At 40.2% G+C, this 27,169-nt stretch overlaps 1 protein-coding gene across 11 annotated transcripts in view; it reads left to right on the top strand.

Moving 5' to 3' along the window:
- The window catches only part of LIMCH1 (LIM and calponin homology domains 1), a 305,875-nt gene that overhangs the window by 243,183 nt on the left and 35,523 nt on the right, over positions 1-27,169 (top strand). For 7 of the 11 annotated variants that reach the window (XM_038400177.2, XM_038400184.2, XM_043513922.1 and 4 more), the window contains 5 exons: positions 14,093-14,186; positions 18,148-18,317; positions 19,189-19,294; positions 25,118-25,146; positions 26,497-26,580. In XM_038400177.2, the coding sequence (XP_038256105.1) occupies positions 14,093-14,186; positions 18,148-18,317; positions 19,189-19,294; positions 25,118-25,146; positions 26,497-26,580 (483 nt within the window). Of the gene's footprint in view, positions 1-14,092; positions 14,187-18,147; positions 18,318-19,188; positions 19,295-24,313; positions 24,389-25,117; positions 25,147-26,496; positions 26,581-27,169 lie in introns of all 11 variants that reach the window. The other 4 variants (XM_038400172.2, XM_038400169.2, XM_038400176.2 and 1 more) reach the window with 2 other exon arrangements.

Raw genomic sequence — 27,169 nt, 5'->3', positions numbered from 1 at the left:
TGGTTTGGAGCCAAGAGTGGGTGATAACAGGAAGGCTGGCTGGTGGCAGAGTGAAGGTTGGTTGGGGAGTGATAATGAATTGGACCTACCTGGGGATGAAGATTACCACTATCCTCGAGAGGTTGAGGTGAGAATGTTTGATAGATGCAGGGGCCTCATCTTCTAGGAGGGAGCAGCAGCTGAAAGGGAGTTAAAGGTATAATTATAGTCAGAAGAGTGATTATATGAGTAATGGCACCTGCTCCTGTTAGCACTGCAAGACCATATAGCTATGGAAGAGTGAGCTGGATACTATTCTGCCTTGGTCTTCACCTCCTATAGCAATCAAGGTGATCTCATACAAGTGTCTAAATTGATGTAGCTTGAAATTTTCTGTCTATACAGTTTCTGTTTGCAGAATTGTATTGCCAGTGGTAGTGATGATATAGAAAGCAGAACACAGCTTGAATTTTCAGATACCAGGTTGAGTTTGCAGCACTGACGTTTACAAAACAACCTTTTGGTTTGTAAACTGAGTAAACATATGAGTCTTTGGAACAGAATAAATATGCACCCGCACAATGCCATTTTTAGAATTTCTTCTCACTAAAGGTTTTGTAATTTCACATTCATGATTGAATCAGCAATGTAATTAGATGTATAAACCATTCTAATTAGTCTTAGCTTTCCAGCTTCAAACAAAATAATGTTAGAATTCTGGTGTGTTGTGTGGTGTTTGGCATTTTTAGTTTTCAGAAATTCCCTGCTCCATTGCATAGCTATAATTGTAATAGGTAATTTAGATGCAGTGGGGTGTAATGAATAGATGGATCATTTCTGATGTCAGTCTATTATAACAAGAACACCAGGTCTGTGTGTGGCACGGTGGTAAATTAAGGTTGTAAAACTCACTGTCTTAATAGTCTAAGCAACAGCTGAGAGGTATGAGGTCTGCTCTTTCAAGATTATGCAGCTTGGTTATCCTTGTCCAAGAGAGAAGTATCTTCAGTCAGGGTTTGCATACAGATGGCTTTTGTTTTAATTTGCTTCCTTGTCTTGCTAACTTTGGACCAGACTGAAATGGTACTTCTCATTTTTGTATTGCAGATTCACTGAAAAAGAGTTGAGAGGGAGAGAGCAAACCTTTAGAAGTTCTTATGGCCAGTTAAGCTAGTAGATGAAAGGGAAGGGAGCTATAGAGAATTACCAAAATGGCCTTCAAGATAAAAATTCACTCCTACATAATGATATGATACATTATAATCCATTGCCACATAGAAACAAATGAAAATAAAATATTATAAGAGCAGAATCTACTAGCTTCACAATTCTTAAGGTTGAGGAAACTCTTCTGAAAGGAGAATCTATATTAAGGGACTACTAACATCATGAAAAATCTTTCTTCTGGTCTGAAACTTGACTGAAAAGATTTAATTCTGCTATGGTTGGCTTTTTATATAGCTTTAACAATTTGATTTAGCAGTTTATGAATCAGAAGGTTTACAAAAAGTGTTGGCAATTTCTGTTTTTGTTTTGTTTTTGTTTTTTTGCCTGGTCAGTTCCAATAAACTAAAACTTTTGAGATGCTATTACCAAGTTGTAATTAAATCATTTTCTATTGTCCAGAAAAATGCACTTTTAAAAGACACTGCTTGTCTACTACGCTTTATAGAGCTGGAAGAAACTAGAGAGAAAATATAAAATTTAACATTTTCATAGCACTTTCCATTTTCAAAGTGCTTTATAAACTGTTAAATTATTCAAATAAAACTTGTGTGATAAATTATCTTCATTTTTGTGAGTGAGGACTATTGAGGTTGAGGAAGTTAACTGGCTTAGCTAAAATATCAGAAGGTGGCAGTGTAAAAACTTGGATTAGAATTTTGATTTTTTTTGGCTTTAATCTTATGTTAGACAATTAGATTATGCTTTCCTCTTTTAAATCACAACTGTCTAGGAAAGGGACCTGGAGGAAAGGGGGAAACATTTAATGAGACCTAATATGAAGGACAGACAGTGTGTGGCAACTGCAGAGAAAATAAATAAGATGCTTTGATACGTAACCTGGGGAATTGGTTTTAAATGGGGTGGTAATGATTCCTCTGTACAAGGCCCTTATCAGACCTTATTTGGAATGTTCTCTACATTAGTAATCACTGATCTCAAAGGATGGTGTCCAAAGGTTAGAAAGTGGCCAGAGCAAGGCAACAAGGCTAGTCTGAGAATGTGGAGGGAATATTGTGTGAGGAAAGGAACTAAATAAATTGAACTTTGGGGAAAAAAAGATGGCAGGAGACCTGTTTGTTATTAGGGTTGGGGAAACAGAGGGCTTATGTTTACATGTTCTAATCCTACTATACATCTTTCATAATCCAAATATTTCTTTGTTCCTGTTTCCCATGGCCACCAGGACTGGAATAAGGCATGAGCATGACAGGCCTGTTCCTAGAACCTTAGCTTCTGGAATCATGTGATCACATCAGAATCTCATCTTTCCTATGACTTTCTCCCCTCCCACCCCGCCATCCTCTTGGTCTTGGAGAAAAGTTTGAAAACATGAACCAAGTGTAAATCAATGTAATGATGTCTGCCTGAGTCTGCAGACAGCCTGAAATAATAGCCCCTAAGAGGGGTGAACTTCCCCATGCATCTAAGTAGGGAGTTAATTATACGCAAAATAGTATGGGGTGGTGGTAGCCTCCTATATCATGCCAGCAAAGGACTGTGGGTGAGTGGCCAGAGAAGAGTCTAATATGCTTGGCTTGTGCACCAAAGAGACATTGAAGCTGATGAGCTAAGTACTAAGTGTTATCCCTCTCTGCACTGTCTTCTCAGGAGAAAAAGGGTCTTCTGCTGCTCCTGAAGGAATGCGGGGTGTCCCTGCTGCTCTTCCTGGGGTGGGAAAGAGGGGTCCTATGCTGCAGTCTCTACCACCAACACTTCAAGTAGACAGCAGGGCCACAGCGCAGGGATGGAGCCACATGGGAACCCATTGTCATCATATTCCTAGAGCATAGATTGCCTTAATGTGGTCTGATTGACACTACCTGGTCTGACTTACAGGTGAACTGGAGTCACTAGCAAAAGGAGCTACTAGATGTTTCTGATAGCACAGCTTGTGTGTATGTAGAGGGATGTGGCAAGGGGAATAGGAGGGAAATCAAATCGGTGTTAATAGAGATTGTCAGATTTATATTTAAATGAGTATCAAGCACAGGTGTTTTCATCTGGTAGAGTAAGACTACGGACTGGATTTCTGTGATGAAGTAGTAACAAAGCATGGATCTGCAAGTATGTAGGCTCAAGGTTTTGTAAGACTCCTTTCTAGCTAATGGTGGTTCTGGAATGCCAAGGCAGCAGCTCACCCACTCCTACTCCTTGTGGAAGATGATCGGTCTTGTGGTATATAGTTCCCAAAAATAAGGGGAGCCACTTTCTGTGGGCCTGATTCAGCACATATTACTTAGTTTCTGCACTCTGAAAATGAATTGTGGTTCCCTTATTTGAAGTCTGATCCTAATGCACATTGGAATATGGAGGGAAAGAGAGGCAAAAAAGTAGCAAGAGGAGGTAGTGGACTGGGGGAAAGAAAGAATTCTCTGGATTTTCCTGGGAAAAAATTTCAAGTATATAAAATCAAACATTTTTTAAGCCTTGAAATTATTCCATTCACTTGCCTTTCACTGATTTTTTTTTTTGGTTTGGTTTTGGTTTTTACTTGTCAAGTGAGTTAGGGCTTTTGGTCTATTTCTGCCACTTCTCAAAGCTTTGAATAAGGCAGCACTTTTTTTCTGGAGGCAGCACTTCTATCTGCCAACATAGGTGCTGTTTCTAGGGAATGGGTTTTCTCTCATCTTCTTACTTTCCCAAGGTCCTTGTTTACTTTTCTCTCAATTGTTAGTTTGTCACCTCCTCCTGCTTGTGTTTTTTGTTATGTTCCATGTGAGCTTTGCCTCTTTCCTTTATTATTATTGGTCTCCTGGTGTTTGCGTTCACTTGGTCAAATAGACTAGTCCTGTCTTCTCTTTGCCTGGCATGTTTTCCTTTGATGCTCCATAGTGTTGTGCTAAAGCAGATCAGATGACCCAAGGCATCATTTACAATAGAGGAAGATGCTCTGCATTCAATGTGCTGTTTTCTTGCTCAAACATGCAGAAGAGTTTAGTCAAGCTTCACCATATCATAGACCAATACAATCTTGTCTTCGTGGGTTTTTAGAGGCATGGGTGGTCCCTTTATGAGATTTACATTCATGTCCCAGCTCAGGTCCAGGCATCGTTCCAACAAAATAATTGAGAGGGAAGAAGAGAAACATACACGGTACTGATAACAACCTGCAATGGGAGACTCATTTGGGGTGTACATGGCCACTGCCTAGACTATTTTGTAGATGCAGAAAATTACGGCACCAGTCCTGGCAGCCACTGGAAAGGAATGGATCTCCCCCACCAGAAGTATAGTAGAGAGAAATATTTCTAAGCATGTCTGCTTGTGTCTGGTATATATGTGGAATTGTTAGGTAGATCTCTATTCCTTAAACCTGAACACATCTTTCTCCAATTAGTATTGAAAGGGCTGGTAATTCCGTAGTCAAGTTATGCAGCAAGCTGATATCTTTACTAGCCTGTGATCCAGCTGAAGATCTTAAAATGCTCTATGAACATGAATAAAGTAAGCCTTAAAACACTCCTGTGAGGAATAGTATGTGCGGCATATCTCTAATTTACAGCTGGAGAAACTGAAGCAGAGGCCCAAAGATTAACTAGCCCAAGATAACACGGTGTGTCAGTGGCAATGCCAGGAATAGAACCAGGATTGCCTGTCTCCAAGTCCCAGGCTTTAGCTGTTATTAGATCAAGGTTATTAGATCTCCATTATTAATGGTAAATCCTCACACACGATGAGAATTGTAGCCTTAGTTCTTAAAATTAAAAATTAGAGAAGGCCCCAAAATACCATAGATTTTTAATTTTAATTATATTCATATGGATTATAATGAAATGAGATTAATCTGTCTGTAAATAACATCATTGTCTTTAAATTGCCTCTTTTATGGCTATCTAAGAATGGTTAACTTGCATGTAGCTCTATTTGAGGCTGTGAAGTGAAGAGCTAGAAAAAAATTCCAGATTTAAATAGCAAACTAAAAAAAAATTTACTGCCACTCCCATAGGTATTCTGTTAGTTTCCCTCCCTGTTTGCGTGGTACAAAGGAAACACAAAAAGAACAGGAGTACTTGTGGCACCTTAGAGATTAACAAATTTATTTGAGCGTAAGCTTTCGTGGCTTACAGCCCCACCATTCGGATGCAAGAACTGGAAAATAGTAAGAGATATTTATACATACAGAGAACATGAAAAGGTGGAAGTACCCATACCAACTGTAAGAGGCTAATTAATTAAGGGGAGCTATTATCAGCAGGAGAAAAAAAAACTTTTGAAGTGATAATTCTTCTACAGCAAACAGGGAAAGATTAAGAATGAGCTCTCAAAACAGGATACTCTCATAAAGAACCAACCTTCCACACAAACTTCCTCGTGGCTGGACTTTACAAAAACTAGACAAGCCATTTACAACACACACTTTGCTTCTCTACAAAAGAAAAAGGACACTAAGCTATCTAAACTACTACATGCCAAAAGGGGCCACAACAGTGGTTCCCATAACCCATCCAGCAATATTGTTAATCTATCCAACTATACTCTTAACCCAGCAGAAGAATCTGTCCTATCTCGGGGCCTCTCCTTTTGCCCCTCCACCCTCACGAACATGATACAGTTCTGTGGTGACCTAGAATCCTATTTTCGACGTCTCCGACTCAAGGAATATTTCCAACACACCTCTGACCAACATATTAACCCACAGAGACCTTCCTACCAACACTACAAAAAGAAGGATTCTGGGTGGACTCCTCCTGAAGGTCAAAACAACAGACTGGACTTCTACATAGAGTGCTTCCGCCGACGTGCACGAGCTGAAATTGTGGAAAAGCAGCATCACTTGCCCCATCACTTGCCCCATCACTTGCCGTGCATAACACAATGCCATCCACAGCCTCAGAAACAACTCTGACATCATAATCAAAAAGGCTGACAAAGGAGGTGCTGTCGTCATCATGAATAGGTCGGAGTATGAACAAGAGGCTACTAGGCAGCTATCCAACACCACTTTCTACAAGCCATTACCCTCTGATCCCACTGAGAGTTACCAGAAGAAACTACAGCATTTGCTCAAAAAACTCCCTGAAAAAGCACAAGAACAAATCCTCACTGACACACCCCTAGAATCCCGATCTGGGGTATTCTATCTGCTACCCAAGATCCATAAACCTGGAAATCCTGGATGCCCCATCATCTCAGGCATTGGCACCCTGACAGCAGGATTGTCTGGCTATGTAGACTACCTCCTCAGGCCCTACGTTACCAGCACTCCCAGCTATCTTCAAGACACCACTGACTTCCTGAGGAAACTACAATCCATTGGTGATCTTCCTAAAAACACCATCCTAGCCACTATGGATGTAGAAGCCCTCTACACCAACATTCCACACAAAGATGGACTACAAGCCGTCAGGAACAGTATCCCCAATAATGTCACGGCTAACCTGGTGGCTGAACTTTGTGACTTTGTCCTCAGCTATAACTGTTTCACATTTGGGGACAATGTATACCTTCAAATCAGCAGCACTGCGATGGGTACCCGCATGGCCCCATAGTATGCCAACATTTTTATAGCTGACTTAGAACAACGCTTCCTCAGCTCTCGTCCTCTAATGCCTCTACTCTACTTGCGCTACATTGATGACATCTTCGTCATCTGGACCCATGGAAAAGAAGCCCTTGAGGAATTCACCATGATTTCAACAATTTCCATCCCACCATCAACCTCAGCCTGGACCAGTCCACACAAGAGATCCACTTCCTGGACACTATGGTGCTAATAAGGGATGGTCACATAAACACCACCCTATTTTGGAAACCTACTGACCGCTATTCCTACCTACATGCCTCTAGCTTTCATCCAGATCATACCACACGATCCATTGTCTACAGCCAAGCTCTACGATATAACCGCATTTGCTCCAACCCCTCAGACAGAGACAAACACCTACAAGATCTCTATCATGCATTCCTACAACTACAGTGCCCACCTGCTGAAGTGAAGAAACAGATTGACAGAGCCAGAAGAGTACCCAGAAGTCACCTACTACAGGACAGGCCCAACAAAGAAAATAACAGAACGCCACTAGCCATCACCTACAGCCCCCAACTAAAACCTCTCCAACGCATCATCGAGGATCTACAACCTATCCTGAAGGACGACCCATCACTCTCACAGATCTTGGGAGACAGGCCAGTCCTTGCTTACAGACAGCCCCCCAATCTGAAGCAAATATTCACCAGCAACCACACACCACACAACGGAACCACTAACCCAGGAACCTATCCTTGCAACAAAGCCCGTTGCCAACTCTGTCCACATATCTATTCAGGGGACACCATCATAGGGCCTAATCACATCAGCCACACTATCAGAGGCTCCTTCACCTGAGCATCTACCAATGTGATATATGCCATCATGTGCCAGCAATGCCCCTCTGCCATGTACATTGGTCAAACTGGACAGTCTCTACGTAAAAGAATAAATGGACACAAATCAGACGTCAAGAATTATAACATTCCAAAAACCAATTGGAGAACACTTCATTCTCTCTGGTCACTGGATTACAGACCTGAGGGTGGCTATCCTTCAACAAAAAAACTTCAAAACCAGACTCCAATGAGAGACTGCTGAATTGGAATTAATTTGCAAACTGGATACAATTAACTTAGGCTTGAATAGAGACTGGGAATGGATGAGTCATTACACAAAGTAAAACTATTTCCCCATGTTATTTCTCCTCCCCCCCCCCCCCCCCCCACTGTTCCTCAGATGTTCTTGTTAACTGCTGGAAATAGCCTACCTTGCTTGTCACCATGAAAAGTTTTCCTCCCTCCCCCCGCTGCTGCTGGTGATGGCTCATCTTAAGTGATCACTCTCCTTACAGTGTGTATGATAAAACCCATTGTTTCATGTTCTCTGTGTGTGTATATAAATCTCCCCTCTGTATTTTCCACCAAATGCATCCGATGAAGTGAGCTGTAGCTCACGAAAGCTTATGCTCAAATAAATTTGTTAGTCTCTAAGATGCCACAAGTACTCCTTTTCTTTTTGCGAATACAGACTAACACGGCGGCTACTCTGAAACCTGTTCAAACCTAAGTTAATGGTATCTAGTTTGCATATTAATTCAAGTTCAGCAGCTTCTCCTTGGAGTCTGTTTTTGAAGCTTTTCTTTTGCAAAATTGCCACCTTTAAGTCTTCACTAAGTGATTACAGAGGTTGAAGTGTTCTCCAACTGGTTTTGAATGTTATGATTCCTAATGTCAGATTTGTGTCCATTTATTCTTTTGCATAGAGACTGTCTGGTTTGGCCAATGTACATGGAAGAGGGGCATTGCTGGCACATGATGGCATATACCACATTGGTAAATGTGCAGGTGAACAAGCTGCTGATGGCATGGGCTGATGTGATTAGCTCCTATGATGGTGTCACTTGAATAGATATGTGGACAGAGTTGGCATCCGGCTTTGTTGCAAGGATAGGTGCCTGGGTTAGTGTTTTTGGGTGTGGTTGCTGGTGAGTATTTGCTTCAGGTTGGGGGGCTGTCTATAAGCAAGGACTAGTCTGTCTCCCAAGATCTGTGAGAGTGAGGGATCATCTTTCAGGATAGGTTGTAGGTCTTTGATGATGAGCTGGAGGGGTTTTAGTTGGGAGCTGAAGGTGACGGCTAGTGGCATTCTGTTACTTTCTTTGTTGGGCCTGTCCTGTAGTAGGTGACTTCTGGGTACTCTTCTGGCTCTGTCAAGCTCTTTTTTTCACTTCAGCAGGTGGGTATTGTAAGGTTTAAGAATGCTTGATAGAGATCTTGTAGGTGTTTGTCTCTGTCTGAGGGATTGGAGCAAATGCGATTGTATCTTAGAGCTTGGCTGTAAACAATGGATCGTGTAGTGTGTCCTGGATGGAAGCTGGAGGCATGTAGGTAAGTACAACAGTCAGTAGGTTTTTGGTATAGGGTGGTGTTTATGTGACCATCGCTTATTAGCACAGTAGTGTCTAGGAAATGGACTGCTTGTGTGGACTGGTCTAGGCTGAGGTTCATGGTGGGATGGAAATTGTTGAAATCCTGGTGGAATTCCTCAAGGGCTTCTTTTCCATGGGTCCAGATGATGAAGATGTCATCAACGTAGCACAAGTAGAGTAGGGGCATTAGGGGACAAGAGATAAGGAAGCGTTATTCTAAGTCAGCTATAAAATGTTGGCAAACTGTGGGGCCACGCGGGTACCCATAGCGGTGCCACTGAGTTGAAGGTATATATTGTCCCCATATGTGAAATAGTTGTGGGTGAGGACAAAATCACAAAGTTCAGCCACCGGGTTTGCCGTGGCATTATCGGGGATATTGTTCCTGATGGCTAGTTTAGTCCATCTTTGTGTGGAATGTTGGTGTAGAGGGCTTCTACATCCATAGTGGCCAGGATGGTGTTTTCTGGAAGATCACCAATGGATTGTAGTTTCTTCAGGAAGTCAGTGGTATCTCGAAGATAGCTCGGAGTCCTGGTAGCGTAGGAAACAGTTTTTCCATTCAAGTAACACTCATTCTCTCTTTATGAAAATGAAATTGTTGAGCTCAGACTAAGGAGATATGGTGGATTATTAGACTAACTTCCGGAGAACAGAGTTGAATTCTGACTTATACAGATGTGGGGATAGGAAATCCTCTTTGTGACTCATCATGAAAAGCACATGCAGAATTTGCACAATTCTGCAGAACTGACAGTTATTATGCAAATCACATCTCCAGCTGATGGTGTCCCCTAATGTGATTTGGAAGAAGAAATGCCTATGTTTGGCTTTCCTTGGTGGTTTCCCATCCAGTGACTGATCCTAGGTGGTAATATCTGACTTGATTAGAGTACTGGGTTGGGTGGCTGCAAGCAAAAGAGGCTCAGGATTTAGAAAAGGAGGGATGTCACAGCAGTGTTATAGCAATGGTGCTGAACTGTCATGGCATGCAAGGCACCTACCTATGTTAGACCCTGCTCATGTCATTGTTTCCTGCTCAATTTCATTAGTACTATGAAAGCTTTGTTTTGATTAAAATACTGCAATGTATGTATTTTAAGGTTGTGCTTTTAAGGTGTGACAAAGCTGTCAGAATTCCATTTGGAACATAATTATATGTTTAAAACTGCAGTCATAGTAGGATAAAAGCATTTGAGCTAATACTAGCTTTATTGCTGTTGAGATCCACTGCAGCTAACTCATTTAGAGTTCAATTTTCAGTAAAACCCATTGCTTTTTAATACTCCTGGATATTCCTTTAGAATATCTCTGCATTCTTGCTGGCTCCAGCCAGCTTGTTTTGCTGCATTTCATTAAATTTGCAATATTGGTATTTTAATTGCCATTGTGCACTAGCAGCAGTAAGTTAATATGTAGTTTGAGTTAATTTATATTAGGAATAAATAAAACTGTACTGTAATTTTTTTGGTTTTAGGTTCTCCCAGTAGCTTAGTCAACTCAATTAGATTCTTTCCTAGATTTGGTTATGTAAACTGAAGTGGATTCGTATGTTTTTTACTCTCTTACAAACAAATGTTTCTGCTATGGGGACAGGTGATATGGTTAGTTGTTGCTGACCAATATGGCCACAGATAAAAGCATACATGGTTTGAAATCCTAGTTAGCCAGATAGTAGTCCTGTCTGTCACAAAGAGAAAATGAATTAGTTTATTTTAGTCACAAATGGACATTAATTAACCAGTTGCTCAATTCTCTTCATGAAATGTATGACTTGGTTAAGCAGGACTGAGAAGTTGGTTAGCTCATATTACTGGCTCATTCACAACTGCAAATTAAGCTAAAATAAAAATAGCTTTCCAGCCTCACCCAGAACTTTTTAACTCAAGGGTGACTAACTTTAACTGCTGTACTGTTTTAACTACTGTTCAACTATATGTACATGCAGACATAGTGTAAAAACCTTACTTGCTGAATGAATTCACCTGTCTTGGAGAACTCTGCTGGGATAGAATCATCATTCCAACGCACAGGTAGGGTGCAGAGATGCAGCATGCCCCAGCTACAGCGGCTAGTGGAGTCAGCTCCTCTACGTCTCCTCTCGGAGGGGTTTTTTGTCACTGGCTTGGAATAAATACTTGCCCAATGGCCTCTCTTCCTGTGCATCTACGGTGACTCCTTCCTGTGCTGGCCTATTCAGTGCCTGCTTTGAGGCCATCCTGCATGGCAATTTTGCCAGCCCACACTTGACTAAAGTTGTGCGTAAGTGGTGCAGAGAGCATTGCCTAGATGGTACCCATTGCAAGATAAATGAAAACCATGACTTACTTGAGAGCTAGTTATAAATTTTCACATTCAGGTCAAAATACAGTGTATAGAATACTACTTTAGATACAGTGGAATATATTGGCATATTTTAAGATTGCTTCAGTTTCATACCTAGTGACAACATGGAATGGCTTATGATAAAAATATGTTTGTCAGATGTATGAAATATGGCATAATATACAGCATAAAGGGAGGGACATTAATTGTGTTAATGATTCAAGAATTTCTAATACAAGATGTAATGTCCATGTGAAAAAAATACAGTAACATAATAGTGAAATACCTTAAATTATTTAGCATCATACAGAATGTCAGAAATACAGGGTTTCTTTCCATTGAACACGACTAGTAGTATGTATCTTCTTTTTTTCTAAAACATCTTTCAATTTGCAGTATTATTTAGCTTGATGTTGCAGATATTTCATTGTTCAGCAGCTGAAGAGAATTAAGTCTCACAAGCATGAACAGATGACATCAGCTGAACACCATTACAAAAGTTAGTTTCTCTGCACCACATAGTTCTTTTCTCCATTTTTAAAGCGTTGCAATAAATAGTGTCCTTGTCAATACCATCGCTCAGAATGAAGAAATCTTCTCTGTCACCAATTCAATCTGTTTCTTACTTGAATGGAAAGATTATAGGTGGAACTGGCAGTGACTCTTACAGTTATGGTTGTCTAACACTTTCCATAAGAATACCGTTTTCAGCTGTTTATAACTTTGCCAAAGTTTAACAGTTCACATTGAAATTTTCCATGCTGGATGCCTGCTTCAGGCTGAAATTATTTTGCAAAGCTTCAGTTAAAGCAGGTCAGCAGTTCCCAAGAGTGAGGCTAGAGGAAAAATATATTCTTTTAATATTAGCAAAACAATTTTAACAAGAGTTTCACTGAGAACCTCATGTTTTGGAGCACAGGGATTGTGCTCGGGTCAGAGGTGGCCTGTTGATTTCCCCACGAAAATCCATCCAAATTTGCCAAGTTATAAACTGCTGAAAATTGCTGTTCCCATATGCTCATAGAAGTTTGTTAGAGGCTGGCAGCAAAATTCTCCAAATACTTTCTCCAGTGAGCATGCTCCACTCCCACAGAGTTGACTGAGCATGCTGTAGCATTGGGCTGGGGATGGGCTTTTCCTTCAATTGCTCTTCCTTGCTGCTATGATGCTAGGAGCCAGAACTAAGAGCAAAGGAGACCCCAGCACACAGGCATGGTGGAGAAGGAGAAAGTTTCCTGCCTCAATTGCAAAGGGTTCAGGGACAGGCTTGGGGGGAGTGATATGTGAAGGGTGAAAACATGCTGGAGACAGGAGCGCAGGGGGAACAGGGTAGGGAGGAGAAACTGCAGACTGGTGCATGGTGGCAAAAAATGTGTAAAGTATAGAGCAGACTTTCCTGCACAATAGACTCATGAAAATAGTGGGAAAATGCTGGGACTCATGAAATAGACTCATGATTCCTGAGTCCCAGCATTACTCATCTGTCTGCAAATGTCTGTGAAACCCACTGGCAAAATGTGTCCTCATCCTACTCTGAGTGATTGGTCCACATAGAAGATAACAGTCTACTACTGATATTCTATTAGCTCAAGTGGGAGAGGCCTCTGTAGTGGATCTAAAGCTTTCACTCTGCTGATGCAGGGATTGGTGGCCCTGGACTCGTAGGGATTCTCTGGGATCTGGCAACTAGGCATAGCTTTTGTGAGGGAGGAGAGATGCAAACCCTGCCCCATAAGAGCACAATGTAGGGGGATCTTTGAGAGGGAATCTAATGAAGTTTCCTCTTGTGCATTTTGATTGGGATGGGGAAAAATCTGGGTTCATAATAGACCAATAATCTTGTAAAGTACGTTTCTAAAAAGAGCATCTTATCTTTTTGTTGTACGGAATATCTCTGTTTATTCTTTATTACATACTAGAAATATTGCTCAGATGTATAATCGATATATTGCAGTTTTTCTTGCCCCATGTAGTGGGGAAATTAAATATATTTATAGATAAAGTGGAAGCATGTTAAATAATGTAGCTGTGTCGCTGTCGTTCTTTTGACTGTTTGGGTTTGTTCCTGCAATGAGATTTGCCCTAGTTTAGGAAGTTGTCTTTTGCAGTAATTAGGATTACTGGCTTGATATGGTTTTATCATATTTGTCAATCCTCTCTTAATAATGTGCCAAGTGCTTCACGCCTTTTGATGATAACCATGGGAAGTTCCATTTAGACAAATACAGTATTTGTGCAGCATTAGGATAAGGGAAATACTTCATTTGTTTTGCCAATGTTTATACCTAGAGAGTTTTGCAGATTCATTAATAAATTCATCAAATGAGCTACAGGTTATTTCATAGAGTCGAATGTATATTCCACTCCAACTAACTCAACTCTAGATATTTTCCATTTTTTGTTTTTTACAGACTGCTCCAAGGCCATTATCAACAGTAGTGGATGATAGTGAGCATTTAGAAGATATGTGATTAGCAGAGGAAATTAAGGCTAAGTAACTCAAAAACAGTCCATGCTGTTCATAAACTCACTCTTCAGTGCTTTGCCCCTGTTGGGCTCAATTCAAAAGCATTACAAAGAGGAAGCCAGTACTACAAAATGGAAATGACTGAAACTGTATTTTTGCTCTAGCCATTTTATTTCAATGAAATTGTTCTCTGCAGGCCTCCTTCACTGAAGAAGTTAAAGCAGCCAACCAAAAAGATGAAACTGATGCTGGAATGCCAGAAATGATGAATTTGGGGTTTGCTTCACCAGGTTTGTTGCTGCAAAACTGCTTTAGCCTGGTGATATTCTCCTACAAATCCATTGTGCTGTGGATTTTTCTCTTCCTCCCTTCTAAATGCTAAAGAAGAGTGCATTCACAGTGACATCTAGAGGTTTCATGAGAAATTGCTGAGCTTGTATTTATCCGGTTTCAGAGTAGCAGCCGAGTTAGTCTGTATTTGCAAAAAGAAAAGGAGTACTTGTGGCACCTTAGAGACTAACAAACTTATTTGAGCATAAGCTTTTGTGAGCTACAGCTCACTTCATCAGATGCATTCAGTGGAAAATACAGTGGGGAGATTTATATATACACACACAGAGAACATGAAACAATGGGTTTTATCATACACACTGTAAGGAGAGTGATCACTTAAGATGAGCTATTACCAGTGGGGGGGGGGGAAGAGGAGGAAAACCTTTTATGGTGATAATCAAGGTGGGCCATTTCCAGCAGTTAACAAGAACATCTGAGGAACAGTGGGGGGTGGGGTGGGGGGAGAAATAACATGGGGAAATAGTTTTACTTTGTGTAATGACCCATTGACTCCCAGTCTCTATTCAAGCCTAAGTTAATTGTATCCAGTTTGCAAATTAATTCCAATTCAGCAGTCTCTCATTGGAGTCTGTTTCTGAAGTTTTTTTGTTGAAGGATAGCCACTCTCAGGTCTGTAATCGAGTGACCGGAGAAATTGAAGTGTTTTCCGACTGGTTTTTGAATGTTATAATTCTTGACGTCTGATTTGTGTCCATTTATTCTTTTACGTAGAGACTGTCCAGTTTGACCAATGTACATGGCAGAGGGGCATTGCTGGCACATGATGGCATATATCACATTGGTAGAGGAAAAGGTTTTCCTCCTCTTTCCCCCCCCCCCCTTCCTGCTGGTAATAACTCATCTTAAGTGATCACTCTCCTTAAAGTGTGTATGATAAAACCCATTGTTTCATGTTCTGTGTGTGTGTGTATATAAATCTCCCCACTGTATTTTCCACTGAATGCATCCGATGAGGTGAGCTGTAGCTCACGAAAGCTTATGCTCAAATAAATTTGTTAGTCTTTAAGGTGCCACAAGTACTCCTTTTCTTTTTGTATTTATCCGGAAATGGTATAATTACATTGTTTTCAAATCTATCTGATGCCTATTATGTCCATTTTGTATCTTACATATCTTTATATGAATAACTCTAGATTAAATGCAGCATGCCCAGAACATATTAAAAGTAGAAACTAGTGATAATGCAATAATGGTTTTGGTTCAAGAAATGATATTTTTTTCATAGAGTTTAAGGCCAGAAGGGACTACTGTATCATCTAGTCTGACCTTCTGTAGATCACAAGCCACCAACACCACTTGCACTCTAAACCCAACAACTGAAATGAAACCAAAGTATTATACCCCACAGGAAGTTATGCTATACATTGAAGGAAGAGGGAAAATAGATCAAGAGGCAATTCAAGCCAATCTTTCTACAGGTTCATAAATATATATGTATGGCATCAACAACATTGCACTCATCCTTGACATTCTATTAAGGCTTTTCATATGGTTCCTGGTCAGACCGTTGTAAAATTATGATGCTACTTTTCCCTAATAGTAATGTTGCTAAAAAGCAATTTACATTCCAACATATCTTTTGTTTACTGCTTATTCATAATAAGATCATGTTAACATATTTTTCAATTTCTAAAATGTGCCGATCACCGTTTATCTTGGTGCAGGTACATACTGAAATATCTACCTCATATTGTTTGTAAATGACATACTTTCCTGTAGTAAGAGTATAAATATACCCTTCCCATCCTTCAGGCCAAAAGCATGACTAACCATTGGAGCTTTTCATCACATCCTGAAGGTTAACCAATTTGAGCTCCATCATCTCAATGAAAGAAGCACATTCTGCCCTCCACTGAGAACCCTCTGCCTCCAACTCCTAGCTGTTCAAATGCAGGGACTATTAGCAAGGATTCATAAGGATTCTCAGATGCTTTCGTGATGCACAGGGAGGGGAAAAAGAGAGCTTAGGCTTTCAGGTAGATAATCCCAGTCAAGGTTAATATCAACATCTTGAATTGCACCTGGCAGCCAATGTAGCGCCTGCAGTGCATTAGTGTAACGCACCAGAGATTGAACAATCGGAAGGCCAAATTCTGCACCAGTGGAAGTTTCCAAGTTATCTCTGATGGTAGCCCAGTGAAGTTCATTTTATTAATGATCTAATCTGGAGGTAACAAAGGCTGAAGGTAAATGTGCCACGGTCCAAATCTGAGAGAAATAGCCATACCAAGTGTAGGTGAAAAGAGTTCTTTTGCCCCTCCCTTAAATCCCTTTGGACTTCAGGAGTAACTGGGGATCCAAAGGTATCCCCTAAATTGTGTACAGTAGAACCTCAGAGTTATGAACAGATGAGCCAAATACACACCTCATTTGGAACTGGAAGTATACAATCAGGCAGCAGCAGAGACTAGGAAAAAAAAAAAGCAAATACAGTACATACTGTGTTTACTAAAAAAAGATTTGACAAGGTAAGGAAACAGTTTGTGTTTTGTTTAATTTAAATTAAGATGGTGTGACAAAGCTCTGTCCTTGCCTCCGTGGGTCCAGTGTTTCCTGGAGGATTTTGCTAGCCTCAGAGGCTCACTGTGACCCTCCACGTAACCCTTCTTTCTCTAGAGACAAGGGTCACAGTCTACTGAGCCATTTTCATCATAAGCCAGCGAGGGAGGTGAGGAGAAGTTATCCTTCCTTGCACAGTCTCTGTTGTCTCCCAGTCTCAGTGATTAAACAGAGGGCAAAGGTTGGGGGGGAGCCCGGGCCCACTCTCTACTCCAGGCTCCAGCCCAGGGACCCTAATAGTATCAGCTATTGTAGCTGACCTTTTAGAAACATGACATGTACAATTCCCTGGGCTACGTTCCCCACAGCAGCCCTCACTTCCTCAAGCTCCGCTTCACCCTTAGCTCAGGGCCTCCTTCCTTGTGCCTGATATGGTGTGTACTACTCAGCCTCTCCAACAGCGCAACTTCTTCCCACAGCTCCTGACATGCACACCCACCTGACTAACTGGGAGGCTTTTAACTAGGTTCAGCCAGCCCCTGATTGGCTTCAGATGTCCCAATCAACATAGTATTCTCCCTGCCTTCTGGAAAGTTCTTAATTGGCCCCAGGTGTCTTAATTGACCTGGAGCAGCTGCCATTTCACTTAACCTGGTACCAGGGATTTGTTTAGCCTGGAGCTAATATATCTATCTTCCACTACTTTTCTATAGCCATCTGGCCTTGCCCTGTCACAATGGTTAAAAGCACCATTTTTCTTCTGCATAGTAAAGTTTTAAAGCTGTATTAAGCCAATGTTCAGTTGTAAACTTCTGAAAGAACAACCATGACATTTTGTTTAGAGTTATGAAACTTCCATTCCCAAAGTGTTCATAACTCTGTGATTCTACTGTATCATTCTGAAGGCTGTACAGCCTCCCCCTGCCATTCTATATAGATCCTTTCCCCAAACAGCCATCATCATCAATGTTTTATGTGAACTGAGCCTCAGCCATCCATCTCTCTGTCTCAGCCATGCATAGGCACTGGGAAAGCAAAGACAGTGCACTTTCTTGTTTTAGTGAAAAAATAGGTAAATCTGAGATGCCATCCACTGTTGATAATGAGACAGTTTGAGCTGCAATATCCTCCTTTGAGTACAGACCTAATGTCTGTCTCTTTGAGAGAATAAGTTCTGCTTACTCTGAGGAATGTTTTCAGCACAGGTAATCAAGTTTCCAACCCCATTCCACAGTCCCAGCAAGGAAAGATCAGAGTTTCCTTTTATTTTATCCCTCTCTTTCCCCTTCCCTAACAAAAAGGCATTCTTAAAACTTTGCAATTCTTACATAGCTGGGATTTTTCTAATTTTTTTTATGTCGTGCTGAAAAAAATATTTTCTTGTGTTGTGTGGATTAGGTGCAGAGCAGAAACAATTCAAGACAACTGTTACTTGTGCGCATCCTGCTGTGTCCACCGTGGAGTTCCCGCTTAGCACCCATTCTGAAGAAGCAGCTTCAAAAGATAAAGATCTGAAGAAACCTGAGACAGAACAACAGAAGGAAGCAGAGATCCTAGTTACACAGAAGGTAGTGTGACAGAAGAGCATGGGAGGGGGAGAGAAAAGGACCTGCCATGCAAGTGCTTTCAGTGTTAATGAGCTAGGTTTTACTTTGCCTTATGTAATACTAAACTAGGAATTTAATCGAAGCAGCCTGTTAGTGAACAATCTTGAATCATTGTTTTAGTACAAAATTTTCCTCTTTCTTCCACATGGAAGAACTAAACTTTGGTATTCCTAGATGCACTAAACCAGAAGTCCAAGCTTGCAAATGCTGCAAACATGGTATTTTCTGTTGCAAGCAGGCCAGTTAAAGTTAATGGGACTAATTATGATTTTGAACAGTGCACCCTATAGTAAGTGTTTTCAGACTCACGACTCAATTCAGTTGCAACTCCCTGATTCTGCACCACCTGTCCCGAGCAGAAAAGTGGCTAGAGCAGACCAGAGAATCAGACCTGAAGTTCTTGTGTTTCTGTGCATAAGGAAAGCAGAATACCTGAAGAATGTAAAAGAAAGAAGTTTGCCCTTAAAGCCTTCTTGAAATGTTCAGTGAGTGCATGTGGTTGAGACAGTGATTGTGTCTGACAGGATTCTGCTGTGAGGAAATCTATATCACTGCATATCTTTGGACTAGTAGCAGTCTTGGTATTTAGGGAAGTGCTAATATCACATGGGGGGGGCAGTAAACAATAAAAAATAATCCAGAATTTAAATATTACAAAATTACACAAAAGTGATGTAAGTAGAAGTTTAGCATCATAAACTTGATTCAGAAAATATGTGAAAAAACAACATATAGTGGAATTAGGACCTCATTAATTCTGTATGCTAGCATTTTATTCAGTCAGACATAGTGCTTTCTGGATGTTAATGCCTGTTCTTAAATAATTGGGTAGGTAGTGAAGTCAAGTGCTCCAGAACAAGAAGGGGTTATATTATTTCCATTTTTGAAGAAAGTACCTGAGACCAGCCAAGTTATTCTGCAGAACTCTGATCAACAAGGTAGGCAAAAGAAAACAGGAGTATTCTGTAGCATTGTAGAAATTTAACTGGGTAGTATTTAAACATTTGTTAGAAGGGTCAAAAGAAAAATAGCTGTCCTTTGACCTACGGTTCTTCAAGTAATGATCTCTATGCGTATTCCACTCAAGGTGCGTGTGTGCTCCATGTGTATGAGACTGGAATATTTTTCACTTGCAGTGTCCATTGGTCCCTGCCCCATGCCTTCTACTCCTCATGCTCCCAACTGAAGGCATAAGGGGCAGTTTAGACCAGCCACTTTTCCAGTTTTTTTCTACTGCTCATGATCTGTGACTGTACTTCTTCAGCATTCGCAACTTTAGCTAGCATTTATTTTTTATTTGTAGATAATTGTATATAGTTTACCTGTCTTAGATAGTTCATTCAATAGCAAGTGTAGTTTTAATAGAGCCAGGGGCCCACTGACACCCTCCTGGGGTGGCTACGATGCCCAAGCACCATCCAGGATTCAAAATCTCTGTGGTCTGGCCCAGGGCCTTCCCAGTCTGTGATGATCACGATATTTGTGTATATAGCCTCAGTGAAGCTCATATCCCCTCCAAGGGCAATGTGTGCTGGTCATTCCCTTGAACAATCCATCAATCCCATGAATTCAGGCTTAGAAAATTTCTGGTGGATTGTTTAATGAGACCCCAGTCTGACCGTAGCTTTTCTGACCCCCACACTGTACATTGAGCTAGGGTGACCAGATGTCCCGATTTTATAAGGACAGTCCCGATATTCAGGGTTTTTTCTTATATAGGGACCTATTACCTCCCACCCCATGTCCCGATTTTTCACACTTGCTATTTGGTCACCCTACATTGAGCAGAAGCACCAAAAAGTTCCTCTTTGAACATGATTGCCCTGGGCTCTGGGACTATGCTGGGAGCAGAGCTGAGGGCTCTAACAAACAAGGCAGACCTGAGGAGAGTGAGCAAACATTCTCACAAGAAATATGAGAAATCCCCCTCTAAATGTTCATTCAGGAAGACCTCCTCTCCAACATCCTCAATATCAGGTGAGATTCCATGCCCCAGTACTGGTGTGTTAGGGAGCATAGTATTGGTTCTGTGACACCATCAACCAGCCAAGTCATAGTAAGACCACCAAGACTAATGGCACTGCCCATCGACACAAGGGCCTTGTATTACTATGATGAATCTGAGATCAGTGAGAGAGTTTCATCAGCCTTATCAAGACAAGTGAAGTCAGCCCTGATAAAGACTCAGAAATCTTATGGGCACTTTCCCACTCCCACAGAAGAGACACTATGTGGCCCAAGGACACTGGCAATTTTCTCTATGGAGATCACTGTTTTACCCCTATAACCACTCACATTGGACTTGGGGTCCTTGGGATCTATGTATGAGACATCCGGAATACAGATGGACAGAATGGGAGTTGAGACAGGCATCCCCTCATGAAAAAGAACCTCAGCCCACTCAGGAGCACTCTGAGGAAGAGGATCAACCAGGTGGAGCCAGTTGTCCCTACTGGATTATCATTGTCCTCACCAGATGAGGTGGTCACATCACCACTGGGTAACAAGAGACAATTCCAAGATCTTCTCCTGAGGAGAATTGCAGATATGCGCTAGATGCCCCTGGAGGAAATACAAGAAACTCCTCACAAGTTATTGGATATCCTCCACAGTGTGGGTCCTAATAAAGTGGCACTGCCAATCAATAAGGCCATCTTAGAACCTGCCAAGATAGTCTGCAATTCTCCAGACACTTAGCACTCCTACTCCAAAAAGAATGGAGAAGAAATATTTTTGTATCATCTAAGTGAGTGGTGGACTCAGAAGATACTTCCCACTAAATGGCAACATCTTTGGTTATGAGATGGGGTTCCTAGTTCCAGTCCTCCCAGAACTCCCACAGTTCAATCCACCATGAAGGATTTGCCTTTCAAGGAAAATAACCTATTCAGTGAGAAAACAGATGAATCGTTACATTCCCTTGAGGACTAATCCTCTCAGCATGCACCATCCAGGAGTGCAGAACGCTCTGTTAGAAACCCTCAGCAGACATTTTTCCACAGACCACAAGTGGGAGCCACCTGACCTGGTGATACAATGCATCTTTCAACAGAGGAGATTCTTGTTGTGGGATCTCTTTGCATCTCAAGAGACCAAGAAATGTCTGGGCTTCTGCTCCTGAGCAGCTGGGGGTCATGTCAGGGTTCCTTCCCCACTCTGAACTCTGGGATACAGATGTGGGGACCTGCATGAAAGACCCCCGAAGCTTATTTCTACCAGTTTAGGTTAAAAACTTCCCCAAGGCACAAATCCTTTCCTTGTCCTTGGACGGTATTGCTGCCACCAACGGGTGGTTTAGACAAAAATTCAGAAAAAGGACCACTTGGAGGCCCTATTTCCCCCAAATATATCCCCAAGTCCCTTCACCCCTTTCCTGCGGAGGCTTGAGAATAATATGTCAACCAATTGCCTTTAATGTAAGTACAGACCAGACTCTTTATCTTTAAGACACTAAAATCCATCAGGTTCTTAAAAGAATTTTATTATAAAGAAATTTTTTAAAAACACCTCTGTGAGATCAGGATGGAAGGTAACTCTACAGGGTGATAAAAAGATTAAAACACAGAGAATTCCCCTCTAGGCTCAGCTTCAAAGTTACCAAACCTGGCAGTAAATGTGGCAGTCATTAGCACCTTTTATCCTCTGGTGGACAACCATTCAGTCTTTGCCCATACTGCTACAGTAAGGTTTCTGAAGGGACTTGTCAGAATCTTTCCTCCAGTACTGAAGCCTACCCCAATGGGATCTCCAATCTAGTCCTGTCAGCGTTAACAAAGTCTCCATTCAAACCTTTAACTTCATGTTCCTTGCTCATCTGTCTATGAAGGTTGTGTTTCTGGTTGCAGTTATCTCAGCCAGAAGAGCAGATAAGCTGGGTACCCTTCTGGTGGATCCTTTCTCTATGGTTCTTCCTCAAGGATAAGGTTTTCCTTGGTTAATTCCAGAAGTCTGGAATTCCATCTGAAGTGGGTCATCCACCTACCTGTCTTCAGTCCAAAGTACCATGCTGCCAGAGAAGCTACACTCTGGATGTCAATCCAGCCTTAGTATTTTACCTGCAGAGGACAAAATCCTTCAGGGAATCTCATTAACTCTCTCTCTTTTTACTGAATGTATGAGAGAGGAAGCAAAGACAGATTTCAGGATGCATCCTGCTTTGCTATGACTTGACAATGACCCCTCACAAGTGTGTGAGAGCCCACTCAATCAGAGCCCAGGCACTATAGTAGCTTCACTTCATGATGTTCCCCTTCTGGAAACCTGTAAAGTGGCAACATGGGGCTCTGTGCATACCTTGGCCCTGGCACAAGCTTCTCTGTAGACACATCCTTCTGCAGAATAGTGCACACAGGGACCATCACTCGAAGAAAGTCCAGTTACTTACCTGGTACAAAGAAAAGGAGTACTTGTGGCACTTTAGAGACTAACAAATTTATTAGAGCATAAGCTTTTGTGAGCTACAGCTCACTTCATCGGATGCATTTGGTGGACAGTAACTGGAGTTCTTCAAGATAGTGGTCCCTACATATGTTCCACTACCTGCACTCCTTCCCCTGTGCTTCAGTCCTTATCTAAAGCTCTTCACAGTAGAGAGAATAGAAATAGAAAGAGGTGAAGATGCGGCACAGGTAGGACCAGCAGACGCTGCTTATGAAAAATCTTCCAGTCTCAGGTTCATAGAGCACATGCGCTCCTGAGTGGAATACACAAGGGGGCCACACCATTTCAAAACTCCAATACTATGCAAGGTAAGTAAGCAGACTTTTTAAAAGAAAATAATTATTTTTCACCAAAACAATTGCTTCTGTATTAGTATTGTTAGCGTAATTCTGTGGTGATAATTACACTATTATCACTCCCTTCCTTAAATACAACAGCTGATGTATGGTAAGAGTCAGGAAGACCAGGATGGCCCTATTATATATCTGACACTGAGTTAAAGGGTATATTATATTTAAGGGTATTATATTTTACTAGTACTGCTGTTCTAAGATGAAAATAGCTTAGTAATCTCTTTGATGAAAAATGTTTGGATCTAAGTTCTGTCCTCATCTGCTCACGTGTGGCTCCCATTAAAGTGAATGAAAACAATGCATAGATCTGGCACACACTTCAGTTTACCTCTCAAATATTTGAAGTTGCTGTAAATCATGAAAATTTGCATTTTATCCTCATGATGTACAGATTTTAATTGTGTGTGCAATATAGTACATATACTATACAGAAATCATAAAGCAACCCCAAGAATTACCTGACCTTCTAGTGTCCCCTGAAACCTTTGGTTAAATGTGCTTTGACGGTGTGTGTGTATAAGTAGTGCAAAGACTTCTCCCCCTTCTTGCTGTTTTCTGGATTGAAATTGCTTTAGATGGCAGTTGTGGAAAATAAAACAACCCTGAGTGGAAGTAGAAATTGAACTTGTAATTAATTGGGAGATTTTTCACTCATAATATAATTTAAGTGTTAAATTAAACTAAACAAGAGAACAGCCATACATTGAGTTATAGAATGTAGATATTAACATTTTTAGTAATGTTGAAATTCTTCGTGCTCTAGAGCCCACATAGAATAGATGGTGCTGAGAAAGTCAAACAATACAAGACAACTTAAACATGTATGATATATAAAAGCTCATAATGAATTTATAAGATTAAAAAATGTAGGATTCTGACTGGGAGAAAAATGTCTTTAATTACACCAGTGTGTTAGAGGACATTTAAATGAAGTATACCACACCAACAGCTTGTAAATACTAATAGCATTTCAACTAAAAACCCTCTTAATTTATCACCATGGAAAATGGAACTCAAACTAGCTTTGATCAACAACCCTTTAAAGCAATTAATGAATTAATTTAAAAATCCATTTGGTCACTGAGTTCACATCTACGTGGTAATCAGTTTTCTTTTCAGAGTGTCATATTTCTTGTGTTGTTTCTATTCTGCCATCCACTCTAGAGTCACCCAGCCGTGCCAGTGTTCCGCTTAGGGTTCGGAACTCCTGGCGACGCTCACAGTTTTTCTCACAGTCAGGTAAATGATGCGCTGGGAGTAGCTGCATCTTTCCCGCTGCACTGAGTAGTAGGTGTTTTAAAATGTATGCTGGGGCAAAAGCTGATGATCACTGGTACTTATTCCGCTGTCTGCTTTAATAGAAAGTGCCTATTCCTGTTGCACAGTTGGCAAAGAGCTGATGGATTACACACAGATATAATGCTTTGGTTTCAGACACCAAAATAATAATTTCCCTTTAAATTTATTTTTACTTGACATCTGTTTTTAAGCAGTTTAGCGCAAAGGCACTTAATAGAAAATGGCAGTGATTCTCTTGGTAACTGTGACACTTGAATAGTGTTTACCTTGACATGTCCTACCTTTGCTCTGCTTTTTTCTTTCTCCACATTGAATAGTGAAGGAAAAGTTAAATTAAATTTGATAACACTCTTTTCAGACACTGCTAATGACTCTGACCAAAACTAGTTGTCAGTAGCTAGTGGTAGCTTAGAACCTACTGTTGATGTTATGCTCTTTGTAGCCATATCAAAAGTACTTTTGTTGGTGGAGGGTAAAATCTATTTCTCTGATCTGTTGAATCATAATTTCTCATTGCTGCTAGTTGTGGGGCAGGTATTGTTATAAAGTTGAATTGATAGTTTCCTCTTTATACAGTTGTGACTTGGCTTTTTATTTTAAATTAAGATAAAGCATATTTGACAATCTTAATATTTTGGGGGATTAATTTTTGTTTTTCTCTTTTTGCAGCAGATTCTGATAATATTGACAAGTCAAATGTAAGTAACTTTGCACTGTTCTTAATAGCAAAATAGTAGTATGTTTAGTGTAGAGATTTGCATGATGGTACAACTAAATCAGTGATTCTTTTGAAAACCCTTCCAAAATAGACTCAGATAGGAAGAAGAAAACTCAGCTCTTTTAACTGAAAGAAAAGAAATATGATCCAAAACACTTCATACACTTTTAAACAAATATGGGGCTAAGTTCTGTCCTCAGTTACACCTGTGCAGTCCCATCAGCATCAGTGGAATTGCACAGGTCTAAACTGAGAGTAGAATTTTCCCCTTAACTAGGAAAAATGCAGAATTATGATGTGTGGATTCACTTTGGTCTGGATCCTACATACATGCTTAACTTTGAGAATGAATAATTCCATTAGCTCTAGGGCTCTGTAACTGCTTGTATGCTCCTTCTGATTACTTGCAAAGAAATTATTACATACAAGAAATGATCAACAGATCAAAATCCATTATCCCTCAAGGAAACCCACATATATTTGAACACAGCGCATCCTGTATTCCATGTATTGCTCATCATCTGAAAATAGACATTATTTTTTTCATTTGAGAATGCATAGGACTCATAATGTAGAGTAATTAGATATTTTACATCATAAGGCCTCAGCTTCTAAAGAAAAAAATTTAGCGCATCATATAATGGGACCCTGATCTGACTGGGGCCTGTGGATGTTGTTGTAGTATAAATAATAACTTAAGCCAAGACTTGAGATTGGATATGGTGTCCAAGATCTGAAATATGTAAACATTGTTCTTCTGTGATAATTTATTTTGATAGTTGTGGCATTAGAGGATTATTTTCAGGAAAAATAAGCATTTGGTTATTTTTCTTTACTAAATTGGTATATTTGTATAAGTAGATCAATGCCCCTTGGAATTTCTTCTCAATTTCTTCTGTTGTCCTGTTCTACCCAATGTTTTCCTAGTTCTTATTTGCAAACCAAATGATTTTTCTGTGACTTGTATATATTGCAGAAATAAAACCATTTCCAATTGATGGTGTAGCTAGGAATACTGTTAGCTAACCATGAGTAGTATTGGTTTCAGAGTACCAGCCGTGTTAGTCTGTATCCGCAAAAAGAAAAGGAATACTTAGAGACTAACAAATTTATTTGAGCATAAGCTTTTGTGAGCTACAGTTCAATTCATCGGATGCATACCGATGAGAAGTACTGTAAATTGAAGCAATTATAAATCTGAATTCCACTTGTAGTTTAACATTTTCACTTGATTGGTAGAATAGCTTAAGTGACTACATTGTGCAACTTTTTAGGATTGTCTTGTGATGTATATTATGAGATCCTAATAACCTCATTCAATTTATCTAAGTGTTTCAGTTTCTGGTCCTGGGATCCAGAAGAGGAACGAAAGCGACAGGAAAGATGGCAGCATGAACAGGAACGCTTGCTTCAAGTACTTGTGCTACTAAATTTATTCCTACTATTGGTTACTTGTTTTTCAGTTGAATTATCACTCTTGTTAGACCTTGAGCAGCACAGTTCACTTTGACTGTTTTAATTTAATTTCAAATCTGAATATTTTATATTCATCAAATTAGCCTAAAATTGCTTGTAGATAATACTGAACATATGAAAGAATTTAATTGGTTAAAATGTGAACAATATTTAAATTTACTGTATTAAAATATTTCTTCTCAATTTATCTATAAAAAGAACAGAAATGAATAATTTAATAATTTAATTCTTAATTTTGTGGCAAAATGCTTGCAAAAACTTATTGTTTTGTCAAGCATGTGAGAGAGTAAGTTAATTTTATTTCGTAAAGGAGAGGAGTAAAATGTATTGATATAAATTAAAAGTGATTTTTTGGTTTATGAAATACCTTATCGTGCCTCATAGTTTTAAATGATAGAATTTGATAAATATATACTTCATGAAAACATATTATCCATAAAAATACATTTGCATTGTTTGCTTTTCTTTAGTTTAATTCAAAAACATGCCATTGTTCAGTATAGGATTTGTTTTCAGAGGCATGCTGT

The sequence above is a fragment of the Dermochelys coriacea genome, chromosome 4 (assembly GCF_009764565.3).
Source record: "Dermochelys coriacea isolate rDerCor1 chromosome 4, rDerCor1.pri.v4, whole genome shotgun sequence".
Taxonomy (NCBI): Eukaryota; Metazoa; Chordata; order Testudines; family Dermochelyidae; genus Dermochelys; species Dermochelys coriacea.
Note: the sequence above shows the minus strand (reverse complement) of the source record. Positions and strands in the feature narration are given on the sequence as shown.